The 26,790-nt window shown below is 54.6% G+C and overlaps 1 protein-coding gene across 2 annotated transcripts; it reads right to left on the reverse strand.

The window, feature by feature from the left end:
* Positions 1-5,520: 5,520 nt before the first annotated feature.
* LOC115651388 (integrin alpha-X-like) lies at positions 5,521-25,219 on the reverse strand. 2 transcript variants are annotated; one of them, XM_030562315.1, is made up of 30 exons: positions 25,119-25,219; positions 22,465-22,579; positions 22,219-22,322; positions 21,734-21,798; positions 20,026-20,140; positions 19,471-19,601; positions 19,067-19,212; positions 18,527-18,680; positions 16,521-16,671; positions 16,080-16,153; positions 15,580-15,709; positions 15,276-15,424; positions 14,232-14,372; positions 13,734-13,940; positions 13,237-13,367; positions 12,504-12,661; positions 12,008-12,162; positions 11,729-11,860; positions 10,548-10,621; positions 10,231-10,372; positions 9,866-9,979; positions 9,279-9,358; positions 9,050-9,133; positions 8,724-8,802; positions 8,380-8,487; positions 8,062-8,145; positions 7,772-7,885; positions 6,343-6,435; positions 5,981-6,091; positions 5,521-5,782 (listed from the first exon to the last, which is right to left on the reverse strand). In XM_030562315.1, exons 1-30 carry the CDS (start codon positions 25,153-25,155, stop codon positions 5,681-5,683), a joined length of 3,480 nt encoding a protein of 1,159 aa, XP_030418175.1. In that variant the 5' UTR covers positions 25,156-25,219; the 3' UTR covers positions 5,521-5,680. The 2 variants fall into 2 exon arrangements, 1 of the variants encoding a protein (XP_030418175.1); XR_004000346.1 differs by lacking the exon at positions 5,521-5,782 and having other exon boundaries at positions 6,001-6,091; positions 6,343-6,479.
* Positions 25,220-26,790: the final 1,571 nt, after the last annotated feature.

Below are 26,790 nucleotides of genomic sequence, written 5' to 3' on the forward strand. Positions count from 1 at the left end.
GCTAAATTGTGTTCCTACCTGGAGGAACCAGGAACGGGAGTGTGGGTTTTCACGCAGCCTCCTGCTTGCTGAGCTAACGGAAAAGCTCCTTTTAGCCTCTCTCAGGGAACCACAGCCACTAGAGGGCAACACTGTGAAAAATGGCTGGATGGGGCACAGGCCTCGAGGGGAGTGACATGGATCCAAAAGGGGCCTTAGCTCATTCTGGTTAGAGCCACAGTCACTCAGTCAGTGGGCTCGGCGTGGAGAGAGGGGAACACCGGGCTCGACCCAGCCGGGAGCTACTGGGCTGCCTCTTCCCAGTCTGGAACTGGCTGCTCCTCATCCCAATCTCTGTCGCTCTCCTTGCTCCTCCTCCTGTCCCTCCCACCCTTATTCACAGGGACCTTCTGCCCCCCGAATCACAGGAAGGGGTCTCTGGCCTGAGCTCTGCTAAAGGTCTCGCTGGATGGACTGTGTGACCCCTTTTGGCCTCAGCCATCGATGAAATGTATTTTATTTATTTTAGACGCCTGAAAAACACACCCATCACTGTCCACATCAAAGGGTCGGCTTTTTACACAAATATAAGGTCGTTCTTGTTAAAAGCTAGGATCTGTACCTCTCAAATCACCAGCTTTAAACACCAAACACACAGAGATTTGTTTTCATTGAAAAAAATAATCAGGAAGGTGGCACGTTTCGCATATGCCGGTAGGTTGCCTGGGGAACGAATCTCTCTGTGTGTGCCCAGCTCAGGCAATGCCAAGGAGAGCTGCCCCCAGTCATATCCACCCAATCCTTTGCCAATCAGCTCCCCTGCCCTGGAGTCTGCCTCCGTGTGTCCCCAGGGCGGGGGCAGCCTGGGCAGCCCCCCAACATCTGCCCACCCTACACTTGGCACCCTGCCAATGTGCCCCTCTGGCCCTGTGGGGAGACAGCGCAACGGTTTCTGTGCTGGGGAGCCAGTTCTGGGGACTGAGGACTGAACAAAGGACTGAGGAGAGACCCGGTGGGGAGTTGTTCAGTGTGGACTGCTGGAAGCAGGAGGCTCCCTGAACTGGGACAAAAGAGGGGTCAAAGGGCTCTGGGCTGATCAAGATGGACTGTGCTGTAAATTTCTGCTCTCTGTGCTAACCATGGAGTTTCTATGCTGTGTTCCAGACATCTAATAACCCTGTTGCTTTTGCAGTGCTGGCTGAGAGTCACTGCGGAAGCTGACGGTGGGGGTCACTGCATTGCTCTGTTTGGGGCTAAAAGTTTGTCTCAGGTGTCCAACTCAGGCAGACTCGCTGCAGGAAGCCCACGGTGCGTAGCAGGGGTGCTGAAGGCCCCCTGGTTCAGTCCCAGGAGGTGGTGAAGCCAAATGGCTGACCCCAGTGAGAGAGTGTGACCCAAAGGAGGCTGACATGCGAAGGGCTCCTCCCAGGGACTGTTCCAGAGCCGTGTGAGAGCACCGGGCCTGTGGATTTGTGACAGCAGAGGCGCCAGCTTCCTCCGGGCCCCAGGGGTGCTCAACCTCCCGCTCTGCCCCAGGCCACACCCCCACCTGACCCCTTCCCTCCAAGTCCCTATTCCGCCCGAGCCCTTCTCCCACCCCTGCCGGACCCCTTCCCTGCCTCTTCCGACTCCTGCCCCACCCCTTGCCCCACACTCGCCCCATCCCTTCTCCCAAGCCCCCACCCCACCTCTTCCTGCCCAGTGTCGCCCCCTTCCCCGAGCGTGCCCCATCCCCACTCCTCCGTCTCCCACCTAGTGCCTCCTGCATGCCGCAGAATAGCTGATTGCAGCAGGCAAGAGGCGCTGGGAGGGAGGGGGAGGAGTTGATCAGTGGGTCCACCAGCAGACAGGAGGTGCTGGGGGGAAGGGAGGGAGCTGCCTGCCGGTGGGCGCAAGCACCTGCTAATTTTCTTCCGTGGAGCACCCACGGAGTTGGCGCCTACGCGAGACATCTCTGTTTTGACAAGGCTGTTTGATGTCACTGGTTTCAGACACGGGGCCCAGCCCCTGAAGAAAAGAATGGCAGGGCATGATGGATAAACGGGAATCGTGAGTAGGAGCGGAGAGGTTATTGTACCTCTGCATTTGGCCTTGGTGTAACACTTGCTGGAATCCCGTGTGATGGACTCAAGGAGCTCAATGTATTTAGTTTAACAAAGAACAAATTAAGGGGGGACTTAATCCATAGGGAACTGAAATTTCATAACAGGGGCTCTTCAGTCTAGCAGAGAAAGTTCTAACAAGAGCCAGCGGCAGGAAGTTGAAGCTAGCCCAATTCAGACTGGAAATAACTGGAGTGCTGCAGGGCCGGTTTTGTTCAACATCTTCATTAATGATGTGGATGATGGGATGGATTCCACCCACAGAAAGTACATGGATGACACTAAGCTGCGGGGAGAGGTAGATAAGTTGGCGGGTAGGGATAGGGTCCAGAGTGACCTAGACAAATTGGGCCAAAAGAAACCTGATGAGGTTCAACAAGGACAAGTGCAGATTCCTGCACTTAGGAAGGAAGAAACCCATGCACCGCTACAAGCTGGGGACCGACTGGCTAAGCAGCAGTTCTGCAGAAAAGGACCTGGGGATTACAGTGGTTGAGAAGCTGGATATCAGCCAGCAGTGTGCCCTTGTTGCCAAGAACGCTAACGGCATTTTGGGCTGTATTAGTCAGAGCAGATCGAGGGAAGTGATTATTCCTCTCCATTCGGCAGTGGTGAAGCCATATCTGGAGTATTGTGTCCAGTTTTGGGCCCCCACTACAGAAAGGATGTGGACAAACTGGAGATAGTCCAGCGAAGAGCAACAAAAATGATTAGGGGGCTGGAGGACATGACTTATGAGGAGAGGCTGAGGGAACTGGGGTTATTGAGTCTGCAGAAGAGAAGAGTGAGTGGGGATTTGATAGCAGTCTTCAACTACCTGAAGAGGGGTTCCAAAGAGGCTGGAGCTCAGCTGTTCTCAGTGATGGCAGATGACAGAACAAGGAGCAGTGGTCTCAAGTTGCAGTGGGGGAGGTCTAGGTTGGGTATTAGGAAACACTATTTCACTAGGAGGGTGGTGAAGCACTGGAATGGGTTGCTTAGGGTGGTGGTGGAATCTCCATCCGTAGAGGTTTTTAAGGTCAGGCTTGACAAAGCCCTGGCTGGGATGATTTAGTTGGGGGTCGGTCCTGCTCTGAGCAGGGGGTTGGACTAGATGACCTCCTGAGGTCCCTTCCAACCCTAATCTTCTTTGATTCTATGATAGGGTGTAACATTCTTAACAGGGAGGGTAAATAACTTTTGGAACAATTTACTAAGGTCCACGGTGAATTCTCCATCACTGGCGATCTGTAACTCACAATTGGGTGCTCTTTTCTGAAAGATCCACTGCTCTGCTTCAAACCAGGATGAATTCAGGGCAGCCATATGGTCCGTGTTAGGTAGGAGATCAGACTAGATCAGGGGTTCTCGCATCAAATGTTTTGGTGGCCTCAGAGTGCAGCCATCAACTCTTGCTGCTGGCCGCTCTGACAGTTTTTCCTAAAATACTTCATTAACTTTAGGAAAAACAAATTAATATGTGCATACCCATGTCCAAATCACTGTAATTTATTTATATTTTTTGCAGAATCAATAATAAAAATAAAGTACAGTTGTCTCTATTCTTTACTGGACCTAAACAGAATAGAATCACAAATAATGTGCTTTCCAAGTTTTGCTTTTTGGGTAGATATTTTTTTCAGACTTGCTAGCTAGTAAGTCTGCTACTGTGAAATCTGATAGCTGTATATGTGTTAATATCACTTTTCACAGCAGACTTACTCAGTCCCGGCAAGCTAGGGGACAAATTAAGCCCTAGATGGGGAAGTGGAGGGGGGGCAGGGAGGATGCGGGGGCTGGGTGGAGGGCTGAAGCAAGCAGCGGCGGTCGGGGCAATGGTGAGGGGTGCGCCCGTGGCTGGAGCCTGGGGTCTGGCTGCGCAGCTGGGAGCTGGAGTGGAGTCAGAGGCAACGTGGGGGGGGGGTGAGCCCAGGGCCAGAGCTCTTTAGAACGTGAGATTTTCTCCTAACACTGCAATCAAGTCACCTCTCAATCTTCCTTTCGATAAGACGACCAAACTGATCACTAGCTGCCATCACTTTCTGCTAGAGCTTGCAGCTCCTAAGAACTGACCTCACACAGCTCGGGGTCCATATCAACCTCTCATTCTCTCTAGCCACAGAACTTGGCCTCTTCACCTCATGTGACATGGAGTTCCACAGGGTAAATTTGCTGGGGAGGCAATTTATTTTGTCCTTTTCAATCAGGGTGAAGGGACTTACTCCCCACACCAGCCCTGAGCGGGTTGAATTAGGCTAGGCAGACCTAATTAAGCGGCAAACAGGGGAGAGATTTAGGCTATGAGGCGGTTGCTAATTGGATGCAAGCTCATTTGTGAGGGACCAGGGCAGGGTTTACATCAAGCCAAGAGAGTGGTACCAGAGAGAGGGCTGCAGGGTGAGTTGTGGCAGGGAAGGGAGAGGAAAGGAAGGGCAGGAATCCATGAGACCTAGGAGAGAGGGAGCTGACTAGGATGAGGGGAGTGGTCCAGGGGTGAGAGCAGTGAGGTTAGGGAAGATGCAGACCTTGACTGCTTGGTAAAGGGCCCTGGGGTGGAACCCAGAGAAGAGGGCAGGTCTGGGTTCCCCTGCCGGGGGTACTGCCAGGAGGGGCCAGCTAGTAGGCTGTCTGGGTCATGGCAGGAGGGACAGGGTCAGGGCAGAGGGTGTGAGGACAGTTGAGTGTGGTTTCTCTGGAGAGATTTGGAAAGTATCCCACCCCAGCAGAGGAACCCGCCTAGGGAGCTGGCCAGAGGGGCAAGTCATGAAGAGGTAGCAGCCAGCGAGAGAGGGGCCACAGACTGATAGTTCCAGAGAGTAACAGGATGCAACCACTGGAAGGGGCGTCGGCCAGGCAGAGGTAATCCCCAGAGTGGCCAGGAGGAGGCATCGTCAGGCGGCGAGCAGAGCGCCCCGTGACAATGAGTTGTGCAAATGATTTCATCCCCTCGCATGGCCTGAAAGCCTGGCCCGGAACCACATCCCATCCCCCTTTCCTGCCCACAAATGCACACGCTGTATTTGGAGACGGTTTGAAATGACCCGAGAACTCAGGCAAGGCAGGCAAACGACTCCGAGAACTTGGCTTTATTAGATGTTACCCAGCAGCAGCTCGAGGCCCTAACTGAGACGGGGACCCTGGTGCTGCACAGAGCCCAGCTGAGAGCAAGGGGCCCCATGACTCTGGGAGCGCCACCTTCACAGTGAGAGTCAAGCCGTGCGCCAAACGGCTCCCAGTATAAATAGAAAATGGCAGGATAGTTATCCCCAGGTTACAAGTGGGGAAACTGAGGTGGAGAAATACTCAGCCCCTCCCACTCTAATGTACTAGACCTCACTCCCCTCTTGCTGCTGGGAGAGAACCCAGGAGTCCTGGCTCCCATCCCCCTGCTCTAACCCCACTCACCTCCTACTGCTGGGAGAGAACCCAGAAGTCCTGCTTCCTGCTCCCCCCCCCCCGCCGTAACCCATTAGACCCCACTCCCCTCCCACCACTGGGGATAGAATCCAGGAATCCTGGTCCCAGCCCCCCATGGATGCTCTGAAGGGATGTTCCAAGTCCAGATTGCCACGTTGGTGTGTGGATCTGGAGCAGCCCATGGGGAGGGGATGTGGGTGGGGCTATTGTTTGGGGGCATCGGGGGGAGAGGACGCATCGCTCTGGGCTGGCTCGGCCCCATCACCCTCCATCCTCTGCTTGTACTGGCGCTTGAAGAAGCCGAACTGGAAGGAGACAGAGGGGAGAGACGGTGAGAGCCAGCCAGAGACAGAAACAGATGGACTCAAGCCTGGTGGGGGGATGGGGTGTGGAACCCCTCAAAGTAAATACCCTCTCCCCTCCCCCACCAGCTGGCAAAGCCACAGGCCCCACGCCCAGGATGATGGGCTGTGGGGGAGGGTTTAGAGCCCTGCCCCACTCACCTTGTAGAGGGCTGCAGTGATGAGAGCCAGCAGGACTAGGCCCCCTACGCTGCTGCCCACGATGATGGGCAGGTAGTTATAGACCTCGGAGCGCTCCACCACCGTCTGCACCTGCGGGAGAGGAGCTGTGAGATGGGGACCCAGGTGTCCTAGCATCCAGCCACGCCCATTGTATCCACTTGGTCTCACTCCCCACCAGAGCCAGGGAGAGAACACAGGAGTCCTGGCACCATCCACCATCCTCTTCTAACCCACTGGACCTCAGTCTCCCCCCAGAGCAGGGACAGGACCCAGGTGTCCTGGTTCCCAGCTCTAACCACTGGCCAATGATCTCTCTATCCCGGTCGCAGACACTCTGGTACCTGGCGCTGGACGAATCCCTCCTTCTGGGTGTATTTCTTCTCCTCGTATTCAATCCGGGCCTCGCTCACCAGACTCACTTTCTGCTGCTGAGTCTGGAACAGAGAAGCATCAGAGGGGTAGTCGTGTTAGTCTGGATCTGTAAAAAGCGACAAAGAGTCCTGTGGCACCTTATAGACTAACAGACGTATTGGAGCATGAGCTTTCGTGGGTGAATACCCACTTGTGTCCATTCACCCTTTTACGTAGGGATTGTCCAGTTTGGCCGATGTACATAGCGGAGGGGCATTGCTGGCACATGATGGTGTACCCAGAAGTCTTCTGCTGCAAGACATGCCCAAGAAAGAAACTAACAGAACTCCACTGGCCACCACCTACAGTCCTCAGCTAAAACCTCTCCAAAGCATCATCAAGGATCTACAAACCATCCTGGACAATGATCCCTCGCTTTCACAGGCCTTGGGAGGCAGGCCAGTCCTCACCCACAGACAACCCACCAATCTTAAGCATATTCTCACCAGCAACCACACACCGCACCATAGTAACTCTAACTCAGGAACCAATCCATGCAACAAACCTCGATGCCAACTCTGCCCACATATTTACACCAGTGACACCATCACAGGACCTAACCAGATTAGCCACATCATCACCGGTTCATTCACCTGCACGTCCACCAATGTAATATACACCACCATGTGCCAGCAATGCCCCCTGCTATGTACATCGGCCAAACTGGACAGTCTCTACGGAAAAGGATAAGTGGACACAAGTCAGATATTAGGAATGGCAATATACAAAAACCTGTAGGAGAACACTTCAACCTCCCTGGCCACACTATAGCAGACCTTAAGGTGGCCATCCTGCAGCAAAAAAACTTCAGGACCAGACTTCAAAGAGAAACTGTTGAGCTTCAGTTCATCTGCAAATTTGACACCATCAGCTCAGGATTAAACAAAGACTGTGACTGGCTAGCCAACTACAAAAGCAGTTTCTCCTCCCTTGGCGTTCACACCTCAACTGCTAGAAGAGGGTCTCACCCTCCCTGATTGAACTGACCTCGTTATCTTCAGCCTGATTCCTGCTTGCATATATATACCTGCCCCTGGAAATTTCCACTACATGCATCCGACAAAGTGGGTATTCACGCACGAAAGCTCATGCTCCAAAATGTCTGTTAGTCTATAAGGTGCCAGAAGACTCTTTGTAGCTTAGAAGAGAGAAATTTACCATCCCTGACCAGAAATGACACAAACCAGCCTGGAACGTCATCCCAGAGGGACCCAGAGCAATTTACAGGCTGTTCACACTAGGGCAATACCTTGCCCAGCACTGAGATGCAGCCACCTCTGGGGAGGGGATGAAGAGTTGTTCACAGGGGGGCAGGGGGATCTCTCATCTGGTGCCAGGAGGCAGAGGCAGCTATCATACCTGGGAGACCCACTGGAAGCTGATGTTCCCTTTGATCACAAACTCCAGTGGCTGCTGCATTTCCAGGGAGGCGATTCTGCACCGGATCTTCTTACAGGTGGCCACGGAGCAGTCCTGGGGGTGGAAGGATATCGCTGGGTGAGGCAGCGGGTGTGTAGGAGCCCAGCATGACCATGAGGCTCTGGGTCTGTTTATAGCAGGGGTCCCTCACCCAGCCCAGCCCCCCACTTGCTGTCTGTGTTAGTGAGGAGGGGAAGGGGCTGCTGGGATCCACACCAGCCTGTATTCACCAGCAGGGGGCGCTCGCTCATCTGCTTCACAAAGTCCTTCGAACCAGGCGTTTCAGCCTCACTGTTGCACTGGGCCAGCTGGGGCTGGGGAGGGAGAGACACGGTGTAAATGGGGGTGGGAAGGGGACATGGGGCCTTTCCCCTCTGGAGGACACCAGCACCAATCTGGCCCTAGGACAGGGGACTGGCTGGTTTAGGGGGTGGGGACATGGTGTGTTTCCCCTGTAAGCAGCCTGTCACAGCAGGGGGCGCTGTAGGGCAGAGAAGGCGTCACTGGGCCCATCTCACATGCACACAAGGGCAGGGAGAGGCAGGTACCTTGGAGGGGACGACCTCAGAGGCGTCCCACACCCGGACCCCGCTCAGCTCCACGGGGAACTGGAACGTGACCGAGATGGGGACGCTTCGCTGCCGCAGGTTCTTGACCTGAAAGAAACAGACTCTCCATAGGGCACTGCAGGAAGAGAACCCAGGAGCTCTGATCCCCAGCCCCCGCTCTAACCCTCAGAGCCCACTTCCCTGCCAGATCTGGGGATAGAACCCAGGAGTCCTGGGTCCCTGCCCACCCATCCGTGCTTTAATCCACTAGATCCCATTCAACCAGTTTTACTCCCCCCCTCTTGTCCCATCTCCCCCCTCACACTCTGCACCGCCGGCCTCACCTCGTACCGATGTGTCACTGGCACACTTGTCCCTGCCTCCTTGGAGGAGAAGTTGACGTACTTGGTCGACTCCTCAAGGCTGGGGGAGGAAAACGATGGAAAGAATGAGAGAGACGGGAGTGTGATGGATGGGGCTGGAGAGTGGTGCTGGGGTGTCATGTCCAGAAGGGGGCGCTGTGCTACAGGGAAGGGCTCAGTAGGGGGCGCTGACCCCTTGCAATCAGTGCTGGCACCTATGACCCCGTGCGGCGCTACAGGGCGCTGTGCTGCAGGGAACAGGGGACCCAGCAGGGGGCGCTCTCCCCTCCATCTCCACACTGACCTACCTGGTGAGGATGATGAAGATGCCGTACTTGACTGGCAGCTCCGCCCGGTGAATCATGCGCTCAGTGATGGGGCCTCCATTGTCACTGGGGGGAGGGGAGGGCAAAGGGGAGAGATGTGAGACGACGCAGGCAGATAATTGTGCAGGGAGGCTGCACCACAGGCCTCTGCATTGTCCTGCTCCCTACCAATGCCACCACCCTGCCCGCTGGTCCTGCACAGCCCCCTCACCTGCTGGCATTGGCCATGATCTGCAGCCTGTCCCCCAGGTCGGCCTCAGAGGAGACGTCGAAGGTGGCGATGAAGATGGCCTGGAAAACAGAGGGGGATGAGACTCAGGGCCTGGGGAACTGCCAGAGACTGCGGGGGCAGGGGCAGGACACCTCTCAGGATCAGGATGACAAAGGCCCAGTGGTGCCACGCTGGGTCTGAGGGGACGGGCATGGGGGCAGCCATGACAATGACACTGGCTCCTTCCCCTTTGTCTTTTACTGAGCCACATTCACTTCCCCCCTTCGCCCCCCGAGTCACTTCTTTTAAGGACTCCAAAGGGGAAGGGAACAGCCCCTCCCCTCTCTGCCCCAATGAGGCCTGATTTCCAGACCCCTAGATCTGGCCTTTGGTTTGCAGCCCCGGCAGGGCCTGACCCCAGCCCTGGAGTGACCTCAGGGCTCTGTTAGCACTGACTCGCCGGGCTCCCCGGGCGCTTTCCCCAGCACGTCTCTTGTCAAGGGCTGGGCTGACCCCAGGGAACTGCCCCTCTCTGACCACAGCTGGGCTCACCCCTGGGGAGTTCACAGGCCAGGACCCGTCCCTACCTCAGTCCCGCTCCAGAAGATGGGATGGTTGACGTGGCAGGTGCTGTTTCTCTGAGTCTGCTCCTTGGAGCCCACGGCCGAGCTGCACTTAACGGCCACGGCCCTCCTGTTAGACTGAGCACAGGGGACCAGCCAGTGAGAGATGGGGCCACAGACCCCCCTGCTGGGCCCCCACCTGCCCCCTGCAGCACAGTGCCCCCTGCCAAGCCCCCTGCCTGCCCCCTGCAGCACAGCACCCCCTGCCGAGCCCTTTGCCTGCCCCCTGCAGCACAGTGCCCCCTGCTTTCTGCACCAGCTGATCTCTCACATCCATTCCCTGTGTCCTGCCCCGCATGTCTGCAGTGCCTGGGGGGACTGGATGGTACCTGGAGCAGCAGGACCCGGCGGTAGGACAGCGCGGCCGGGTAGAAGAACTGCACCGTGGTGCTGTAGGAATTCTCACCACGGTTCCGGATGGAGACGGTGGTGTTGAGTTCAGGGGTGACCCCCACCACCAGGGTGCTCAAGCTAAGGGGGAGAGAAAGGGGTGAGCTTCCTCAGGGCAGTGTCTTAACAGCTCTGTGAGCTTCTTATAATGGGTCCCACTCAGAAGCCATATGGAAATCTGGTATGATATGAGGCCTGATGGAGTAAATGGGCCCCACCATGGAGTGTGGGGGAGGAGGCAGAGGGGGTGACTTACCCTGAGAAATTGAAGGAAATTTGTAGTTCATCAGTGCAGACTTTGTCACTGCCGCAGTCCTTCTCAAACGGGAGCTAGGGAGAGATCCGGGAATGAGGGGGAGGGAATCAGGGAGCATGGTGGGTGTGAGGGAATTGGAGCAAAACTCAGTCAACACTGGCATTCACCCTACAATCTTAATTGTTACCACCACTACCAGTACAGTCTGAACTAACACCATCACCATGATATACCATCACACTAGCAATAACTGCCCCCAACACTGTTCCTGGCACCACTGCATTCACAGCCTCAACCACCACCTGACCCAATATTGATTTGACAGTCTCACCAACAGTGTAGCTGCACCACCCTCTGCCAACACCATGAAGCGCACAACCAACTCTGCCATCACCACCACAACCAATAAAGTGTTAAGCAACACTGTTACCAGCATCATAACCACTACCATCTCAGCCAACACTGTAAACACCATTACAATCTCATCAACCACCACTAATAATGTAGTCTGAAACAACACTGTTACCAACAAGGCACACTCTGCAATCACAACCGATGCTGTCAGCAACACCTCTATAGTCTCAACCACAACCACAATTAGTATCAACACAATCTGAACCAACATTAGCACAATAACTCACCCACTCTACCTAAGACTACACTTCTGCCAACATTACAGTCTAAACCGCAACCACCTACCAGTACAGTCCTAACAGTGTAACTTACAACACAGCCACAACATCCTCAACCAACACTCACCGACACCACTACAATCTCCCCACCACCACAAATATATTCTGTACCAACATCAGCATCAACAACACAGCCACTACAACCCTGCCTCACACAGTCACCAAGATCAGTCTGAATCCAGCAATGTCAAACACAACAAAACCACTATAACCCCACCTCACACTGCCATCACAACCACTACAGTCCAGTTTAAACCAATGTTATGAACACAATCACTACAACCTCAGCCAACAACTTCACCAAGATCACCACAGTCTGAATCAACAATGTCACCAACAACACAACCTCTAAAACCTCACACACACTATAATCGTACTCATTAAGAGCAAGCATTGATACAGTCTGCACAGGTACTGTATCCAAAGGCACACACACTAAAACTTCTGCAGACAGTCACAAGCACCATTGCCTGGCCCCAGAGGCCTTACCGAGCCTACAGACACTAGTGCGGAGTCCTCACTCAGGATGGGTCTGAGGCGACCGGCAGCAGCGATGGGCTCCCCGGTCAGGGTGTAGTTGAGGCGCAGGGTGATGGGGGTCAGTGTGTCCTCAGGGCAGAGCTGGGGAGACACAGAGACACTTAGGGACCCATGAGCAAAGGTGGAATCTATAGAGAGGTTTGTTCTCTGGGTGATTTGGGAGCAAGGGGTAGGGTTGGAGGGGCAGACACAGCAGGAGTGGAAGGAGTTAGGACCCCCCACACTCACAGGTAACTTTATCTGATGCTTCTCACATTTCTTCTCAATGCCGAGCCGCAGCTCCCTGCTCAGGACGGGGCCGGTGGAGTCGAAGGCGGCTCGGATCTTCGTCCGCCCGGGGTCCAGGGACAGGCTGTACTGGATGTTGCTGGAGATCCCATTGCCTACCACAGAGGAGAAATGAGGGTCAGAGAGACGTGAGAGCAGGATCATTAATAGGATACAGAATATGGGGCCTTTCCCCTCTAGGGGGCACCAGCTCCAATCCAGCCATAGGGCAGAGGGATTGGCTGGCTCAGGAGGTGGAAATGGATTATGGGTTTTTTCCCCTCTAGGGGGCACTGTCTCTAATCCAGTTCTAGGAGCGGGCACTGGCTGGCTCAGGGGGGGTGGGGAATGAGACATGGGGCCTTTCCCCCTAGAGGGTGCTGGTTCCAATCCAACCCCAGGGTAGGGGACTGGCTGGCTCAGGGGAGAGGGGAGCAGGGCGTGAGTTTGGTCTGACCTAGGCTGTCCATGGTGCTCTTAGTGACGGTGAAGCAGAGCTCTGCCCTGCTGGCCTCCGTGTTGAGCTGCTCCTGCTCCTGGCAGTTAAAGGCCGAGGTGGGGATCGTGGGGGGCTGAAAGCTGATGGAGACCCTGACTCTGAGCACTGGCCGGGACCTGCCATGGGAGGAACAGAACCATCACCCAGCTGCTCCCTGCAATGGGGCCAAGACCCCACCCTCCCCAGAGCCTCCCACCAGCCTGGGTGTGCTCACAGCACCCCAAGAAGATGAGTTATGGACAGGAGCGGCGACAGAGTTTCTGGCGCCCTCGGCAGAATTCGGGGGGCAGCATTTTGTGAGCTCCCCATGGGCTGCGCGGGAGCTTCCGGTTCCACTCCCATCGTGCCGCCGAAGAAGGGCCCTCTGCAGAAATGCCCCAGGCGACAGCGGCGTTCATTGAGCTGCTCAATTGCCTGCTGCTGTTTTTCGCAGCACATTAGCAGAAGGTCCTTCTTTGCCGCCGCCCCGAATCCTGGCACCCTAGGCGACCACCTAGAGTCACCTAATGGAAGCGCCTGCCCTGGTTATGGACATGCAGCTCTGCTAGAGGAGATGCTGGGGGGCAGAGAAGGGAGCAGCAGAGCTGTCATTGTGCCATTCTCCAGCAGGGGGCAGAAGTCACACACACACGCACACACACACAGTCTGTGACTGCCACATGGAGCAGTGCAACAACACAGAGTAACTCACTTCAGCAGGAGGATCTGCCCTTGTGCTCCCACCGCAATGTCTGGGAGTCCATCCCCCGTCAGGTCTGTCCCGCCACTGACGGCCTGGCCGAAGTAGTGCAGCCTGCTGGGAAACAGCGACCCCTCTATGCGCTGTGGGGTAGAGAGAGCAGTAAGGGGTGGGGAAGGGGCGGCTGTGCTGTATAATGGGCACTGGGGGGCAGTGGAGGGTGAGGGGTGGGGAAGGGGCGGCTGTGCTGTATAATGGGCACTAGGGGGCAGCAGAGGGTGGGGGGTGGGGAAGGGGCGGCTGTGCTGTATAATGGGCACTAGGAGGCAGCAGAGGGTGGGGGTTGGGAAGGGGCGGCTGTGCTGTATAATGGGCACTAGGGGGCAGTGGAGGGTGAGGGGTGGGGAAGGGGCGGCAGCTACAGTCTAATAGGCACTAGGGGGCTGTGGGGCCCCATGATGTCTCTTTCAGGATCTGTGATGACCCCGCTGCGCAGGAGCTGGGCTCACCTGTCTGTACTGGGGACTGAAGCCTCCCTTTCCCCCATGGAAAATGTACAAGGCTCCACGATTGTTGTTCTCCATTGGGGCCCCGATGGCCACATCCGTCTGTCCGTCCCCGCTGATGTCCCCGATTTCAGACATGCTGGCCCCAAAGCGCCCAAATGCCTGCTCCGTCTGTCCTTGCAATGTCTCGGTGCAGATCAGTGTCATCCTCTGCATGCCCCATCCAAAGAGACATGTGGGGAAAGCCAGCATGAGAGTGCCCCCTGCTGACCCCCTTTCCCTCTCTCTGCTGCACAGCGCCCCTTGGTGCCACTCTGGGGCATTGGAGCCAGCACTGACTGGCAGGGAAGAGCGTTCTCTCATGATCCCCCCACCCTGCTCCCTGGAGCACTGTGCCTACTACTGTCATGCTAATTGTCCCAACATCACAACCCCATGGCAGTCCAGACAAAGAACCACCCCAGGCCATCCGTCTTCCCCCGGCTCCATCCTCTTTCTTACCAGCCAGTTAATGGGGCAGTTATAGACCCGTCCTCCATTCAGACGTGTATAGTACATGGGGGCTCCAATTAGAACCAGGTCTGTGTTCCCATCTCTGTCGAGGTCCACAGCGCACAGTGTACCCCCAAAATATGAGCCAACCTGGAGAGGCAGATAAATCGCCTCTTGAATTTAGTCATTTCCTCCTTCTTCTCCCACTGGGACCCTTCTCACCCTATAGGACTAAGGATTCAGTCCCAATACTCATTCCATTCTTAGACTCTCCCTCCCGCTGCACAGCAGGTGGTGCTATCGCTGTAAGTGTTCTTGAATATTTAAGCAGTTAGATCTTGGAGAGATGCTGAATGCTAGTTGTGGTGCAATTCTTTTTAGAGGTTGTGCTAGCATGAGTAAAGTTTATTCACTGACTGAGCCACTGTTATAAATTCTGTTCAGCTGGAACGTATAGACAGATCTTGGAGAAATTCACTTTGTTAGTGACCCTTTTCAGACACTGTTAATTTCACTAGCAACGTTTTTTTCCTTGCCCGAGTCTCTCTGGCCCAGATCCACAAAGCTGTTTATGTGCCTAACCCCCAGACGTAGGTGACACTGTGATCCACAAAACCTCTGACTGGCTGCTGCTAACCCCTTTAGGTGCCTAACCTGACTTGGTGTCTAAATTTTTTGCAGTAGAAGCTTTTTATGTTGCTGCCTCAAGGACAGGGCATTGTACACTGTTGTCTTAGAGTGACCATTTCACACAGGGGACAGAGAGTGGGGGGGAGGTGGATGGGGCAGGAGTCCTGGGGGGGCCATCAGGGAACAGGGGGTTGGATAGGGCAGGAGTCCCCGGGGGGTGGATAGGGAGTGGGGGCCGGGCCACCACCCCCTCCTCTAACCGCCCCTCCATACAATTTCCAAAACCCGATGTGGCCCTCAGGCCAAAAAGTTTGCCCGCCCCTGATCCAAACACAAATATTATACAATGTCAAAATCTTACAGGCTTCCTCCAGCCCTCTCTCTCACCCCCACACTCCATATTACCAGTAACACTCCCCATACCTGTTCTCCTGACAGCTCCGATCTGGGTGTCCATTCCCTGCCCTTGGTATCTTGGCTGAACAGGATGACTTTGCCGGTGTGTTGATAGCGAGGGGCCCCGACCACGTAGCTGCTCTGCCCATTGGCTGTGATGACCTGAGACGAATAACCTCAAAGGAAGAGAGAGACGTGGGGAGGTGAGATGGGAAACAGCCGTACAACAGTGCTGCACAGAACTTTCCCAGAACTGAGATGCAGCCACCTCTGGGGTGGGGTGCGAGGGCTGTTGAAACGGGTAAGGGAAGGTCTGTGTGTTTGTTCTTACCGAGGTAAGCATCATTCATGTCAGTGGAGGTTCTGGATACATTGATGAAGCTCGGCTTCCCGCCACTCCCGTACAGGTATATCCCACCGGACCAGGCATAGGCTCCCACCGCTCCCAGCACAGGCCCGTCCTAAACCGACACACATGGCAAAGGGGACTGATTACAGGAAACAGACAGCGCAGAATGTAATTACTAGACGAGGCCAGAACCTGCAGCACAGCGCCAGCCTAGCAACGTGCTGGGACACTGGGGTCAGTGCTGACGGCCAGGGGACTGAGCACCCCCTACTGGGCCTCTACTGGCCCCAGCTGCAGCATAGAGCCCCCCTAGTCCCCACCCTGGGTGGGAGGGGAGGGTGCCCCCTGCACTGCTCTGGGTTAGTAAAGAGTTGTCTCCCCTGCAAGCACTAGGCCAACCAGCTCGTTCTTAGCTTGAAAGCGCTGCCAGGGCCCCAGCGCACGGCAGCATGGGACAGGCCCCAGGGCCACGCATCACTCACAGGGGACAGCAGGGAGCTGAATCCTTCCTGAGACATCTCCAGCTGGAAGGAGCTGCTGTTCTGGGACTGGGTGCCTGGGGGGAGAGACAGACAGACAGAAACGGGAGAGACCATCATAGACGATGGTAAAGGCCCCATGTCCCATGCCCTGAGCCAGCCCTTCTCCCCACCTCAAGGCTGGACTGGACCTAGCGTCCCCTAGAGAGAAGGCCCCGTATCCCATTCCTCAATCCCTTGAGCCAGCCAGTCCTCTGCCCGGATGAGAAAGGCAGTACAGGGATCTATGGAGATATCTCAGTAGATAGATGTTGGATGGGGAAAGAGAAACTATTTGGGGCCTATGTGAGCTCTGGTTTCCCAGCTGCTCCCCATCCCATCTCGGCCTTGAAAACCCATTTCTAGAGCCCCAGGGCCATGCAGCCCCTCCCCCAGCTCTGGTACCTTCAATGGCAAAGATTTTCTCCTGCAGCTGGCTCTGGATGCTCTGGAGGGCGTCGAAATTATCCACACGGAAGACGTGCTCATTGCTGGGCTTAGAGGCGATCTCCTGGAGCTCTTCTTGGGCAGCAGGCTTGAAGAAGGCATTGCCAACCTTCACGGCGTAGAGAGAGGTACAAGGGAGACCAGAGCATCGGCATCAGTCCCAGCCAGGAGACCTGGACCAACATTCACCCGCCTGAGCCCTCCTGGGCCCTCAAGAGGCAGGGCTCAGCCAGCGCCATGTTCTGCTCTGGTGAGTGGGAGCAGGGGGGGCGCTGGAGCAGCTTGGCACAGGTGGCTCTGTGACGTGAGGAGAGGTGTCCTCGTGCCAGGAGTTATCGAGCCTGCCTCATTTCGGCGTAGTGAGGTGTGAGTGCTGCACTGTCTCTGGGGGACACCTCAGGGCAAAGGGTGGAGGGATGGGACCACCATGCTAGTCTGGGTGGGTTGCGTGCAGTTGGTTCAGTGGTGGAGTCAGGCACCTCCCAGTCACTGGGCCCAACATAAGCAGCAGACAAAGGTTGAATTAGGTCCCGTGGCTGGAAATGGAACTTACACTGATTCAGATTGGAAAGAAGGTATCAGGTTTAACCAAGAGGGGAATTAACCATTGGAGCAGCTCACCACAGGCCGTGGTGGAGTCTCCATCCCTGGCAATATTTATCTCAGGACTGGCTGGTTTTCTAAGAGATCTGCTCTGGTTCCAGCAGGGATTATTTCGGGCAGTTCTCTGGCCTGTGCTACACAGGAGCTCAGACTAGATGATAGCAAAAGTCCCTTCTGGTCTGGGCATCTATGACTCTAAAGCCGAGTTTTGCCTTGGCAAAGGGAAGGTGATGGGCCGGGCCCTCTAGTGCTCATGTGCTCTGTGCCCAGTGCTCTGTAGCATCTATAAGGGCCTGTGTGTGTTCCTGGGGTGCTGGGGTGTGGCTCAAAGAGGGCAGAGTTAAGATTGTGAGGGTGTTTGCCTTAACTGTATTTCATGGATTTCAGAGGCCTAAGTGCAGCTGCTCTCCATTTTCGGGAAGGGCAGGAAGCATCCCTAGGAAATCTTAACTCTGCACTAAGGAAATTGATGGAATAACCCAGCTTCTATTGTCCACACTCAGTTCCATTGTTCAGGAGACACAATTACATTTTCCTTTACTGTTTTTCATCGGCCGTCTGTTTAATCAACGCTGATTCCCTTCCCCACACCTCTCATGCAAATTCAGAGCATTCATGTGGCTTTTAGAGCACTTTCAAATGTGGCTTTTCAGCTGGAAATTTTGATCTCAGGGCAAAAAAATCCAAAAGGAGACACTGCAGAATGCAAGGAACATTAGCCAGTAATAGGGATCAAACCCACAGGACACAAGACCAATTCACGGTGAATGGTAACCTGCTGTCACCTTGAGCCACCCTCTTGCTTCAAAAAAGCCCTACATCTTGATGCTCATTTCAATCTCTTTGACTCAGCAGTTTGCCATGTGCCATTCTAGGCATTCAGTGTCTAAGCTTAATAATCTTTTGCACACGTCTTCCCCAGAGGGGTAGTGAGTGCCGTGCATTAGTGGAGATAAATGTCAAGTGACTGGGATCTGTTTGGGGAGGTTCAGAGCCACTTTTTGAGCTTCGGGTGTATGCAAAAAAGAACTAGGCGATTTTGCAGTTTAACTGCGGGGCTGTATCTCAGGAACCCCTTGTTCAAGTGACCCCAAATTTGGACCACTATTCCTAACCTGCGTCCCCATGAGATATTCCAAATTTCATGGCAGTTGGAGTCAGCACGTGGACTGTAGGGCAGGCAGAAAACCCAACCTTTAATGAGAAAGCTCTGCTCAACCTGAACAACAGAGCTCCAGCTCTCCTATAATGTCACATGAACCAGTTACAACCCAGGGTCAGCTCTTCTCCCTTATCTGATGGGAACCTGGACACGGGCTCAGATTCTAGTCATACTAGTTCTCCGCATAGCTGCGGCTCACCCCGATGGCGTAGCGGATGATTCCAGCTCTCTGAGCCTCAGGTATGACGTCTGAATAAGAAAGCGGGTCTCCAGTTTTCTCCCCATCTGTGATCACAATGAGAATCTTGGTGGCCTCATCCCGAGCGCCTCTCTCAGAGGTGAACAGCTCCCGCCTGGAAAAGGGGGAGGAGTGAAGAATGCATGGAAGGGTTATTGATATGTAATAACACCTAGCACCCGGCCACTGCTTTGGCATTGCAGATCTCAAAGTCCTTTACAAAAGGAGGTCAGTGTCGGTGTCCTCACTTTACTGATGGGGAAACCGAGGCACAGGGTGGGCATGTGACTTGCTTAAAGTCACAACACAACAGAGGCTCAGAGCTGGCAATAGAACCCAGAGTCCTGGCTCTCAGCCTGCCTCTGCTTTAACCTACTAGTGCCCACTCCCCTCCCACAGCTGGTGATAGAACCCAGGAGTCCTGAGTCCCTGTCCCTTAGCTCCCATGTCCTTGCAGCCCATTCCCTGTGGAGTCAGCATGGGGAGAGGGGCAACACTTACACCACTTTCTGGATGGCGCTGGCCGTGTGCGTCGCTCCCGTGAGTTGCCAGACTGACCTGAGGAGGCGATTGGGGTTGCTGCTCCTCCTGTACTGTGAGAAGTCGAAGTGGTCTCTAAACCTGTGTGAGTACTGCATAAGGGCGAACTGCAGGAGACAGGGGAGAAAAGAGAAAAACAACCCCAAGGGTGGAGGGTAAGAAAAGCAGGAATCAGACTCAGTTAACGGCTGAGGCAAGCGACCAGGATGTAGCTGGTTCTGCAGGAATTTTTTCCTGGCTTTGGATGCAAAATCCATTGCTGCTCCCTGCAACACTGTGCCCCCTAGTGCCGCACTGGGGCATTGGGATCAGCACTGACTGTGGGGGGCAGGGTACATAGTCAGGGTTCAGTCTCTGTCTGTTACCTGCGTGTTGATGCTGCGGAAACGCTTCATGATCTCAGAGAGAAACGTCTTCATCTTTTCAAAGTCCTCAGCTTCGATGCTGCCCGAGCCATCGATGAGGAGCACTATGTCTGTGAAACGTCGGGGGCACTCTGATGGGGACAGGAAAGAAATACATCTGACTCCTGACTCAACTCCACAAACATGGAGAAAACCCAATAGAAAGAGCTAGACCAGACCAATGGGTCCATGTAACCTGGTATCCTGCCCCCTCCCTGCAACTCTGGATCACACCAATGGGCCCCTCTCTCGCAATATCATCCCGTCCCTGCCATTGAGGGGTTCTGAGTGTAGAGCATGACATGCACTGGGATGGAAAAACTACACCCCACCCCCCTCCCAGAGGTGGGACAGAACCCAGGAGTCCTGACTCCCAGCTCCTACTGACATTCTGAATCAAACCAATGAGTCCACCTAGCCTGGTATCCCAACCCATATCAGACCCATGGACCCATGTCCTCTCCTCCCCCCCTTGACCCCTGAGTGCTGGTTCCTCCCTATGGGGCTGCCCCTCACCTGCTAGGGTGTTCGGGATGCGTTGGGGCTGCTGGAGGCTCTGGTCCAGGAGGAAGCAGTAGCCCTTGACGTACATGTTCTCCCCACAGGCCTGGTGCACCGTGGGGCCGCACACCTGGGGCATGAGAGAGGGATGGGATCAGTAGATGATGATTTCCCTGGGGGTGAAGCAGAGAGCCCAGGGCCTGCTCCCCCACATGGATATGCAAAGAAAGGCCTTGCCAGGGCAGGGGACCCCCTTGGGGAAGACAGGACCCCTGGACCGAGCACTCGGAGTCCCAGAGAGGAGACAGGAAAGACATGGGGACATCACCTGGTTCCCATGCTCCCTGCTATGGCAGTAAGTGGTCACTGTTGCCATGTCAACATCACCCAGCGGATTGCCACTCTCCCTGTTACATCTGTTCACCGTCATTACCCTCCCTGTGATGTCATTCTGCAGTTACTATCACCATGGTGATGTCACCGGTCTACCACCCTCCCTGCTATTTCATTGCACTGTCTGGTCTCCCCCATTGCTCCAGAACATCGTCACAGTCACGGTAGTCATGGTGATGTCACTTGCTTACCGTCACCCTCACAACACCATCACAAGTCATTCTAGTGGCACCTGGCTACCACCACCTTACACAACGTCCTAGGCCATTCACCCCTTGCCATGGCAACAACACCCCATTCATCTCCATTCAGAATGCTGCTGTGACCACGTCACCCCTCTGTTTGCAGCCCTCCCCTGGCTCCCTCTTCTCTATCACATCAAACACGGGCTGCTGCTCTTCCCTTTCTAGGCCCTTATCGGCTTCTCCCACCCCCACCTATCATCTCCCTGTTTGTGTTGAGCTGTCGAGGTGTGTCTCTGATCGGCCCCTCTTGTTGGCCTCCACCGTCCAGCTGATACATTTTCCAACCAGTCCCTTTGTGCAGTCTCTCGCGCCACCCCTCACACTTGGGATGAGCTGCCTGGAAACGGCCACGAAACTACTGCCTTGTCTCCTGCACAACCCTTCTTCAAGCTCTCCTTTGCCATGAGGCCTACAACGAAACTTAACAATGATTAGGCCGCTGGTGCGCTGAGACCACTGCTGATCACAGCGACCTATATCATCTCATTGTTTCCTTGTTCTTCTCCCATCTGTCTGCCTGTATCTAGCTGTTGTCTCATCTTAAACTTAGTTTGTAAGTCCCCTTGTACCGTGTTGTTGTTCTGTGTTTGTACAGGACCTAGGACAAAGGGGTCCTAGTCCGTGACTGGGGCTCTTGGGCACTACCATAATACATCCAATAAATAATATTTTGAAAATGCACAGTTCCAGTCAGGGTGACCTCCCCCACTTACCACCCCCACCATGACATCATCACACAATTGCTGTAACTGTGGTGACCTCATCCATTCCTGCAATATCAATCCATCCTCCCTCCAAATGTTGTCCAGTTATCAACCTCCCTGTGACAGCGCACAGGCGTTCACATCCCACAGTCACATCTTCCTTTGTGATGGTAGCTCCCCAGGTGCTCAGGCGGCTGTGATGTCACCTGGTTATCACTCACTCTGTGACATCACCATGCTGACACGCTATCTCACAAACACTGTTGCGGGGAGAACCAATCTGTGGAATTCTAGGCAAGTGACTGAACTTAATTCTGGGTGATACCCTGGTATAAACAAGCCGCTCCAGAACCCCCCAACCCCTCTGGATATGGTACCCACCAGGAGTTTGGAGTCTCGAGCAGCCAGAGACAATCCGAGGGACATGTTTACTGCATCCGGGGGCCCTGAGAAGAGACATACACCAGCACTAGGTTGAGAAATCTTGTGGCTGGATATGTTTAGTCCATCATTTCTCTGAGTCATTCCCCACCCCCCGCCCCCACATGACTCTTCTGACTCAGTCTCCTTCCCAGATAGGTGGGGGAGGAGAGGAAGTCATTGTACATACCCCTGCAATTGAATGGAAATGGAACCCAGGAGTCCTGATTCCCAGCACCCATTGTTCTAACCAACTAGACCCCACTTCCTTCCCAGAGTTTGACACAGAACAAGTTCTGATTCCGAGCCTCCCCCCACAACACCTCTCTAACCCACTAGCCCCCACTCTGCTCCCAGAAACTGGAATAGAACTCAGGAGTCCTGGCTCCAAGTCCCCTCCCCCCACAGCCTGCCCCACTGGACCCCATAGCAGAGGGTGGCCCCACTCTGGATGGGGATCTCCTGGCAGCGTCTGGAGCCCGGGTCACACTTGTAGACTTTGCCAGTTTCATTCACGTCTCCCGTCTGCAGCGGGGCCCCGACGATCAGCCTGTGTGGGAGAGAGAAGAGAGGGGCTCAGGGGCACCCCATCATCCCTGGGGGGGCCCAGGCAGGGCAGCCCAGCCAGACAGGCCCCTCAGGGGTGAGCAGCAGAAGTCATGTAGGCCCTTGAGGCCATGTTTGGCTCTTACCCCCCAGCTCTGGCACTCCCAAACTGCACCACGCTCTGCCCAAAGCCCGCTGCTGCCTCCTGGAAGGTGATGGGTACCTCCACGTCCACGCTGAATCCATGGCTTGGTGCCAGCACTACAGGGGTTAAACACCCATCCATTAGAGCTTCCCCTATGCAGAGTGGGGCCAGTGGTGGGACCTTAGGCACCAGCCCCTCCAGGCTGTGGGACTGGGTCCCAGACTTCTCTGCTCCAACCCACCAAAGCCCATACACCTTCCAGATTAGTGGATGGAACCCAGAAGTCCTGACTCCCAGTCCCTCCCCCGCACCCTGCTGTAACATCTCTTTGCTCTGTGTTTGTACAGCCCCTAGCACAGTGGGGTGCTGGTCCCTGGCTGAGCCCTACAGGAATACCTAGAATTGGAGTCCAGGTATCTGTGTTTCTGTCTGTGGCATGATGCACTTTGAATGTCACATCTGATCATGTCCAAAATTTCAGGGAATGTTTCAAGTCTCAAGGGGGCAGAGCCCTGAGGGTTTGGGGAAAACCAGAAAACTGGAAGGAGGGAAATGAGGCACACACAGACCCCCTGGCATCTGGTTAGCAAAGCTTGCAGCTTCATCCAGCTCAGTCTAGAACACCTTCCGCCATCCCTCATCCCGGCATCGCATGTGACACCCTGAACAACCGATCAATGCAGAATGGTGAGAGAGAAGGAGGCATGGAGAGTGGGGGGGAAGAAGGGGGCAATGGGGGTGCACACTTGATCCTGGCATGGGGGTGGAGATGGGGAAATGGAGCCCCCAGAACCCTTGGCAGGTGGGGGAGATTGGGGTCCTCTTGTATGGGAGAAGGGGAGCGGAAAAGAGATTATGGGGGATTGGTGAGCCCGGGGGACAAAGTGAGTAATGGGCACACAGTGACCCTGGCAGGGGGTGGGGGGCTTCAGGGGGAGTCCCACAAAGAGAGGGGGCTGGGAGAATGTGAAGAGCCCCCAGAATGTTCAATGAGCTCAGCCAAAGTGTGAGGCCTTTTGGTAAGTAACCATGACAACCCACGAAACCCCCTCCCCTCCCAGAGCCAGGGGGAGAACCCAGGAGTCCTGACGCTCACCCCATCCCCTCTCCCACTCTCCTTCACTAGCCCCTACTGCTTTCCCATTGCTGGAGGTAGAACCCAGGAGTCTGGGGGGTGGGTTGGCAAGACTTTCCAGAGGAAGGAAGCGTGTGTGGTGTGTATGTGCTTCCAGAGAGTGTCCCAAGCTGCTATGTCTCCAGGCGGGGCCCTCAGCAGGCATATTTCCCCCCACATACAAACACATGCTAAACAAAATAGAGAGCCCCCTTAGGATGACCAGACCGCAAGTGTGAAAAATTGGAACGGGGTGGGGGGTAATAGGATCCTATATAAAAACAAGACCCAAAAATCGGGACTGACCCTATAAAATCGGGATATCTGGTCACCCTAGGTCCCCTTGAGCTGATCAGGGCTCTAAGCAATTGTTCGGTCTTCTGTCTAGCGCTGACTCTGCTGGTACCAGACTGGCGCCCCCATGCCTACAGTGCTCTGCAACGCAATTGAGAAACAACCCATCCTGTGGTGCAACCCACTTGGGAGTGGCACCAGTCAGGCGCTGCGGAGGCTGGGGAAGGGGAACCAGGGGAGGTGGTGCTGGGCTCTTGGGTCCTACCCCCAGCTCTGGGAGGGGAGAGGGGTCTGCTGGTTAGAGCAGGGGTGGGGCTGGGAATCAGGACTCCTGGGTTCTATCCCAGGGCAACTGCAGGGGGTAAGTTACAATGACTTTCCTCCACCCTAGACAGCACAGCTGTGATGCTCTGAGGAAGTGAGTGTCCCAAGAGAGTTGCAAGGGGTGTTTCAGGACGGGGTGGGGTGGAAGTGTCTCTGACCAAAAGTCTAGAGGGGTGGGGGATGGGAGAGCTAGGACCATTGTCTGTATTAGAGAACTCAGATTGGGAAACTTGGAGAGAGACACTCCTTTCTAAAGCGAGTGTGGGGTCCGGCGGGTTGGAGCCGGTGGGGTTGGGAATCAGGACTCCTGGTTTCTCACCCCAGCCTTGGGAGGGGAGTGGGCTCTGGTGGGTTGGAGCAGGTGGGGCTGGGAGACAGGAGTTCAGTGTGAGAGAGAAGCAGAAGGACAGGTCTGTTAAGCTAAAATCAGTGCCAATCCATCCCCTAACTAACTCCACCCAAATCCCCCAAGCCAGACCCCCTACAGATCCCTGATGGGTCCCCCTGGATATCCCCTCCAGCCACTCCTGGAAACTGCTGGGTGAGAGCAGCATCTCTGCACAGCCTGCACCAGAGCAGCTGGGCAGACGGGGTCTGTCTGGAAGTGCTTTGACCCCACTGCTGGGGGTCCTGGGCAAAGCTACCCACCCAAACCTGCTGCCAGAAGGGCTGAGGCTCAATGGGAGAGGAACGGCTGCTCTGCATTGCACCCTCTGCACAGTCCTAAGGAAAGAACTCAGGAGTCCTGACTCCCAGCCCCTCCCAGCTCTTACCCACTAGACCCCACTCCTCTCTCAGAGCCAGGGTTAGAACCCAGTTGTCCTGATAGTCCAGCTGCTTCCATCCCCCTGCTGGAGATGTACACAGTGGACATCTTGCATGGGGGATTTCAGCTTTTCCCTATCCTGCTGGTCAGTACTCACCTGTGAATAGGTAGATGAGCAGAGGCAGAAGGTCCATCCTGGGCTGAGTAAAGGAGGGCAGTGTAGGGTGCAGGGAGCTGTGTGGGATTTGAGGGCACTGCCTGCAAAGTAAGCAGCGGAGTGCCAGAGTAAAGAGAAGTGCAATCAGTGTCGTGTGAAGGGAGGGTGAGACCAGCCCTGGGGAGGGGACTGGACTGGACTCAGAGGAGATGCAGGGAGAAGTCAAAGAAAGAAGGGAAGAAAACTAAACTGAATCAGACAGATGGACAGACAGACACATCAACAGCTGCACTGACATAAATGGACATACGGTAGAACATCAGTGTTATAAACACCAGAGATACAAACTGACAAGTTACCAATACATCTGATTGGGCACTGGAAGTGCAATCAGGCAGCAGAGACCAAAAAAAACCACACTATAGTACAGTGTTAAACGTAAACCACTCAAAAATAAAGGGAAAGTTTCAAAAAAGATTTGACAAGCGAAGGAAACTGTTTCTGTGCTTGTTTCATTTAATTTAAGATGGTTAAAAGGTGCATTTTTCTTTGCATAATAAAGGTTCAAAGCTGTATTAAGTCAGCGTTCAGTTGTAAATGCTTGAAACAACAACCATAACGTTTTGTTCAGAGTTACAACCAACCCGTGTTGCCAAGGTGTTTGGAACTCTGGGGTTCTACCGTCCAAAGCGGCATTGAGCAGACACACAGCTGCGCTGAGAGAGGCAGAAACACAAAACTACACAGACCAGAGACAAACAGATAGAGATACACTGACACACACACACACACGCCTACACTCGGGCAGAAAGTCAAGCATGACACTGAGACAGTCACACAGATACACTCAGACAGAAACACATACAGCTACACTGAGCCAGCCACACACATACACCCAACTCCATTCAGACCAAAAGCCACACAAAGCCACGCTGAGACCGATACAAGCCCCCAGCTACACTGAGACATACAGAGGCAAACACACAACTACACTGGGACAGGGAAACGCAAAACTACGCTGAGAGACACACACTGAAACAGAGAGACATGAAAACCTACACAGGCAGAGAAAGACAGACCCCCGGCTATACTGAGGCCTGGTCTGCAGTACAGACTTAGATCGACATAAGACAGCTTATATCGACGTAATTATGTCAATGTCGACACTGCAGCCTTGTCCTGCCCATGTAAACTGTACTACAACGACATCATAACTCCACCTTTGCGAGAGGCGAAGGGTTAATGTCAGTGTAGTTAGGGCGACGCAGTGTCCGTGTAGACACTGAGGGCTACTTACATCGGCTGGTGGCCGTTCTTTCTGTGCTGGAGCCATGAAATTGACAAGAAAGCTGCTCAAAGCTGGGGCTGTGGCCAGGGGTGGGTGGAGGGCTCTAGCCCCCGGGCTACCAGTTACCTGATCCCATCTGGGCTGTTGCCTGGGCTCCCCACTCCTCACTCCAAGCCTGGGTGCTGCCCGGGCTCCTGACTCTCTACTAGGAGCCTGGCTGGTATTAACTTTCTGTCCTTTTCCTGCCTTAGTACTGATGCTAGAATTTCTTGGGTTGTTGCCAACTTAATTACCAATGGCTTGTTTATCTGGAGATTTCAATGCTGGAGCTTGCAGCAAGGCTTGTTTTAAACGACAGAAAGTGTTTTTTTTTGTTCAAGTCCC

This window comes from Gopherus evgoodei, chromosome 4 (assembly GCF_007399415.2).
Source record: "Gopherus evgoodei ecotype Sinaloan lineage chromosome 4, rGopEvg1_v1.p, whole genome shotgun sequence".
Classification (NCBI taxonomy): domain Eukaryota; kingdom Metazoa; phylum Chordata; order Testudines; family Testudinidae; genus Gopherus; species Gopherus evgoodei.